This window comes from Sinocyclocheilus rhinocerous, unplaced genomic scaffold (genome assembly GCF_001515625.1).
Source record: "Sinocyclocheilus rhinocerous isolate Xijiao unplaced genomic scaffold, SAMN03320098_v1.1 scaffold191, whole genome shotgun sequence".
In the NCBI taxonomy this organism is placed as follows: domain Eukaryota; kingdom Metazoa; phylum Chordata; class Actinopteri; order Cypriniformes; family Cyprinidae; genus Sinocyclocheilus; species Sinocyclocheilus rhinocerous.
The window spans coordinates 371,270-377,014 of NW_015625580.1; the positions used below are offsets into that span (position 1 = coordinate 371,270).

Genomic DNA, 5,745 nt, shown 5'->3' on the forward strand with positions numbered 1-5,745 from the left:
TAACTATTTCATGATCAATTTATGTTCTTCTTTTTTATCATGTAAATAGGAAAAACTGTATTGCGAAAACATATTGTTTCTACATGTCCAGCATTACTTCATGTATATTTCAGGATGCTGGATGAGCTGGTAAAGAAGCACGGCAGTATGTGGCACATCCACCTCCCTGCTGCCACGCTCCGCCTCTGCTGCACAAATCACCCCACTACCAAAGAGAAACCCTTCACCTGCATGTGTGCCAGTGACCCGCCTTTCTCATCGGCACCCAGAGAACTGCCTGTAAGTCACCATATCCTTCACAGTTTACATTCTTTCATAAGAATGTACTAAGCTACTATTACTACTTGTTTTGTAATGTACTGTAAATTGACACTTATGGCAGTTTGCTTTACTTATTTTTTTGTTTGATTGGTCTCTATAGTACAGTGCTACTGATGTTCGCTTGAGTTCTTTTGTCATCCCAACCACTGACGCCAACAATATAGAAGCTGTGCCTGAAACTTTGGTAAGAGACCTGAATAAAAATATAATTGGATTGTTTTTTGATTTGGTATTGTTAGTGAGCGTAATTTTTTTTATCTTATTTTTCAGGTGCACTGCCTGAAGGATCAGATTTTTTCCCAGTAAAGAAACTAAAAGTTTTTTTTACTTGACCTCATGTTTTCATGTTTTTCCATGTACATACATATACTGTAAGTAGAGAAGCAAATTTGCACTGTTGCCTTGTACAAATATTATAAAGAAATATAATTATTTTTTATTTAACTGAAAAAGAAGCAGTATCTTGTGTGTTTAATCTCTTTTGTTTATCCTTTGGCTTCATTTGTGTTGATATTATACAATTAGTTCCAACTTGATTGGTGTTCCAAAATTGCTGATATAAAGTCCAACGGCACTGAGAAGTTTAACTGTTCACTTCCCTCTGCTTGTCTGTATTTTTGTGCTTTCTAGACAGACTGTGCATTTTAGTGGTGGGGATTTTACAGAATACCAGCAATGTATTATGACTCTTCCAGTAAGCACATTTATATGGTTTATCTACAATATGTGAACTATACAGATCAAGGCCTTAAAGGGTTAGTTCACCCAAAAATTAAAATTAGCCTGTGTTTTACTCACCCTCGAAGCATCCTAGGTGTATGTGACTTTCTTCTTTCAGACGAATCCATTCGGAGTTATATTAAAAATTGTCCTGGCCCCTCCAAGCCTTTCAATGGGGCTAAGCGGGTGTTGGTTGTCAGCAGTTCAGAAGACGTGAAATCACTTTTACATTACATACAAAACTGAACTATTTTAATAGCTGAAACAGTAGTATAATATTTTTTGGGAAAAGGGGAAAAAAGACTGGCTAGGGCCTATATTTGAGGCCCGTGCAGGGCTCTAATCCACTTCATCCAACGCTGTTTTGTTCTGCGGCATATGTATTTGTATATGTATTTTACCATTTTGTTGAGTTTAAAATGTGTGACGCATTCGTTCTGCTCTCACTGATCATTTGGTACCCCCCCCTTCTGTGCGTACCCTCGGAAAAAATCCTGCAGGCGCCCCTGTACCACACCACCACAGTACACTGCTGTAACTGCCTGAAATTTCATTTCAACTACCCATTTAAATTTAATCTTTCTACATCACTTTTTTTTTTAACTTTTTAACTTTATTCTCTATTCTCACCTACAGGTTAAAATCAATCCTAGAAGCAGAAGAGCTTTGGTGAGTTATATAACCTTTTTTATATTTATATGGTTAAATATTTTCTTTGGATTAATTAACACAAATAATTCTAAAAATGAATTTACAGAGAAATTACAATTTCAGAAATAATTTATAAAATGAATGTTTGAATGTGAAAATATATATCAGAAATAAGAAACCATGAAAGACTAAATATATGACAGAGTTTAAAGGGGTCATATGATACGATTTCAAGTTTTCCTTTCTCTTTGGAGTGTTACAAGCTGATTGTGCATAGATAAGAGCCCTGAAGTTGCAAAGACTAAAGTCTCAAAACCAAAGAGATATTCTTTATCAAAGTTAAGACTCTGCCACGCCCCCCTTGGAGGGGCCAGGACAATTTTTAATATAACTCCGAATGGATTTGTCTGAAAGAAGAAAGTCACATACTCCTAGGATGCTTTGAGGGTGAGTAAAACACAGGCTAATTTTCATTTTTGGGTGAACTAACCCTTTAAAGGGATAGTTCACCCAAAAATGAACATTTTGTCATCATGACTTTTTTCCGTGGAGCGCATAAGAAGATTTTTTTGATGAATATCTGTAACCAAGCCGATTGATTTCCATTGTACAGAGAAAAAATACTGAATCATCTTTTAAAATATGTTCATTTATGTTTCATAGAAGAAATAAAAAATGTCATACAGGTTTGAACAATATGCGGTTGATTAAATGATGGCAGAATTTAAATTTTTCTGTGAACTATCCCTATGAATAGTATTAATACTGAATGTCAATGTCATGTTCTGTACTCCAGTGAGCACCCAGCGCTGCAGGCGGCGCTATAGAGCAGTTTTGATCGGTAAGTGTCCTGAACAAAATAGAAGAGCTGGCTGCACCATACACGAGTTTCTGTTAGTTAGTTGAGCTGAAGTCCACTCACTAACTCCACTAACTAACCAATGCATTTCTCAGAGGCGCGCGCATGACGCATACGTCTTACGTCATCCGCCTGCACGACTTCTGCGTACCACAGTCAGCGGAAGTGAGAAAAAACTAACCAATCGTTTGCAAATATACTCGGTCTTAAATGCATGCATCTCGCTGCTTAACAAAAGTTGAAATGTTGAAAACATACGTTGAAAAAATTGACTTAAAATGAGAAAATTTATCTTAGGAATTGATGGGTGAGTAAACTAAGCGCGTATAAAGTTCAAATATTGTCCCATGTTCAGTCCCCGCATATGTGAATTATACATGAATTGACTTGGCAGGATGACAAATGGAGGAAAGACGAGTAAAAGCCTCCAGGAGCTTCTGCAAAACAACTTATTTCTCAAGACAACTTTTTCAAGGTACCTACCACACCCACTTTATTTGTTAGTTCATTTTTCATTCTCTGTGGAAGTAGATCAGTTAGTCATTTAACATGTAGATGACAAAAATTCTTGTTAATTTGTGTCTATTTCTCAGGATGACTCAGTGGTCCCTGCTGATGTCAATGGCTTTAAGCAATAATTATGACAGTAAGAACAGTCCTCTTATTTGCTACTTGCTTTGCTTTTCTGTTTAATGTCTCTCAACATGGCAGTTGTCCTGTTTTGCAAAACACTATTTTATATAGGGTAGAGTGGGGGAGAACCATTCTAAATAACCACTAGATAAAGTCAAGATACATTCTTGTTGTAACTATGGACTGCGTTGACAAGTGTGATGTAGACGTATTGACCATGAAGCTTACACTGGTGATGAACCTGAGAGAAAAAATATTTCACAGTAAAAAAAAGTGTTTTAAAGCATGTTGTTTTGTAGAACATCACAGTTATATATGATATGAGAATATTAAGGCCTGTAGATAGAGAGTATGTGTTACTTAATTGAAATATAATTATTTTCAGAATGACATATATATTATTATTATTATTTTTCAAACCTAGTCTGTGGGGTAAAACACGACTTACTTTCATCTTGGAAACGCAAATGAAGATATTAGATTTAATAACACCTGAAAGATTTCACAGAAGGTCTGTGAAACCAAAACCAAAACTTTGATGCTTCTTAAAAAGTTCATAAAGTAATTGTAAACATAATCCATATGAATTTAGCAATGAGTCTTCCGAAGAGACAGTCACTTTATATGATGAACAGATTTAATTTAGACTGTAATTGACTTATAAACACTGATCAATGCACATACATAAAGCACTTTGTCAAACAGAAGCGCAACCATATTTACTTGATGCATATTTTAATGTATTTATATTATGTATGCTCATATACATTTACAACATTTAACTATAGTTTATTTACATGACTATTAGCTGATATAATTACAATCCTATTATTCATGCAAATTTAAATAGACCATTTGAGAAGAAGAAGAAATATTGGAGACATTTATAGAGCAGTTTTATCCTCAAAAAAAGTTATGTATTTTACCTTATGTTGGCTCTTTTGGTTGTCACAGCAAAAGGGAATGCTTTGGATCATCACTGAACAATCTTTAATTAAAACCTGGTATGTTAAGATGTTGAGGTATTTACATTTTTTTTGCAATACTCTGTTCAGTGAGTTTATGCAACATTTATAATGCAACATTTCCGTTGCATTATTCAGAAGTGTGAATGACCTCTGGATCACTTAAACATGATTGAGCATGGATTGCACCAGCATGAACAGTTTAATGTGTTTTCATGGATCCATGTTGTACTTCCAGGCCACTTAATAGCTTGTTCAACAAGAGGTACTTCCTGCAGATCCCTTATGAGACGTGTAAAGAGAGAAGAAGGTAGGAACGAGACTCCTGTTTGATGAGTTTGGTTTGATGAACCATTAATGTTTCGACTGAGACCGTCACCTTTTACTGTCTCTAATCAATAGCTCAAGAGTCTATGTGCCTCCGGATCCACCAGGCTACTTTGATGGATATGTCTGGCCCATGTACTTGAAAAACAGAAAAGCAATGGAAGAAACTGTAAATGACATAGGTACTGTAATATTTTAACACTCAATAAGCACAGTGACTTAAATCACTTTTATTGTGGTGAATTGTGTGAGTGAGGTCTTTGCACTTTATACAGTGTTTCTGGATGGCACACAGAAGAGCGAGACGTTGCTCTCAACTGTTCTTGCAGACATTCAGGAAATGTTTATGGTTATACAGAGATGAGTTGTCACGCGAGTAGTTCAGCAGCACACTTATATGATTTTGCCATTTACACTCATTCATTTTTTTCTCTGTCTGAATTTAATTCCCAGATTTTGAGGACCAACGTTTCCAGCTGTCTGTTTCTGCAAGTACACTATCAGAATCAGAATCAGAAGCAGCTTTATTACCAAGTATGTTTACACACACAAGGACTTGGCGACAAGAGCTTCCAGTGCAGAAGAAAGCACACACATAGTGCAAACATACATGATAGTGCAGGCATACATAGAATTGCACAGTAAAGACGAAATAACACTAATATAAGAAAAACTGAAAAATAAATAATGCACTATATATAGAAATAGAAATATAGAGAAAAACATGTAATTGTTTAAATGAATGTACAGATATGTTATTTACAAGTGTACCGTTGTGTAGTTTACAATATACAGTTTCCAGATACTATGTATAAAAGTGTCAGTTATGATGGACAGTGTGTAGTTGTGAACTTTTTAATTGTTCAGGCTGAATATGGCCTGCGGGAAAAAACTGTTCTAATGCCTGGCTGTTCTGGTGGTCGGTGCTCTGTTTAGCAATGGAGTCTATGTGAATGTCCCACTTCAGTTCCTGTGAGATGGTATTGCCCAGCAACCTGAATGACTCTACTGCAGCCACAGTGCTGTTCATGATGGTGAGTGGGGGGAGTGCAGGGGGGTTCCTCCTGAAGTCCACTATCATCTCCACTGTTTTGAGCTTGTTAAGCTCCAGGTTGTTAAGACTGCACCAGACAGCCAGCTCTTTAACTTCCTGTCTGTAAGCAGACTCGTCTCCATTGTGGATGAGACCGATGATGGTTGTGTCATCTGCAAACTTCAGGAGCTTGACAGAGGGGTCTTTAGAGGTGCAGTCATTTGTATACAGGGAGA

General features: G+C 36.4%; 1 protein-coding gene across 1 annotated transcript; it reads left to right on the forward strand.

Moving 5' to 3' along the window:
- Positions 1 to 2,731: 2,731 nt before the first annotated feature.
- Positions 2,732 to 4,840, forward strand: LOC107753304 (nicotinamide riboside kinase 1-like). Its single transcript, XM_016569439.1, has 5 exons — positions 2,732 to 2,858; positions 2,946 to 3,026; positions 4,388 to 4,459; positions 4,552 to 4,658; positions 4,752 to 4,840. Exons 1-5 carry the CDS (start codon positions 2,830 to 2,832, stop codon positions 4,838 to 4,840), a joined length of 378 nt encoding a protein of 125 aa, XP_016424925.1. The 5' UTR covers positions 2,732 to 2,829.
- The last annotated feature ends 905 nt before the right edge of the window (positions 4,841 to 5,745 follow it).

What these genes read in the sequence shown, in the direction of transcription:
- LOC107753304 (XM_016569439.1), top strand. Translation starts at nt 2,830, where the DNA reads ATGAGAAAATTTATCTTAGGAATTGATGG. An exon ending in TTTATCTTAGGAATTGATGG is followed by an intron (nt 2,859 to 2,945) that starts GTGAGTAAACTA and finishes TTGACTTGGCAG; the next exon opens with GATGACAAATGGAGGAAAGA. An exon ending in AGAAACTGTAAATGACATAG is followed by an intron (nt 4,659 to 4,751) that starts GTACTGTAATAT and finishes CACTTTATACAG; the next exon opens with TGTTTCTGGATGGCACACAG.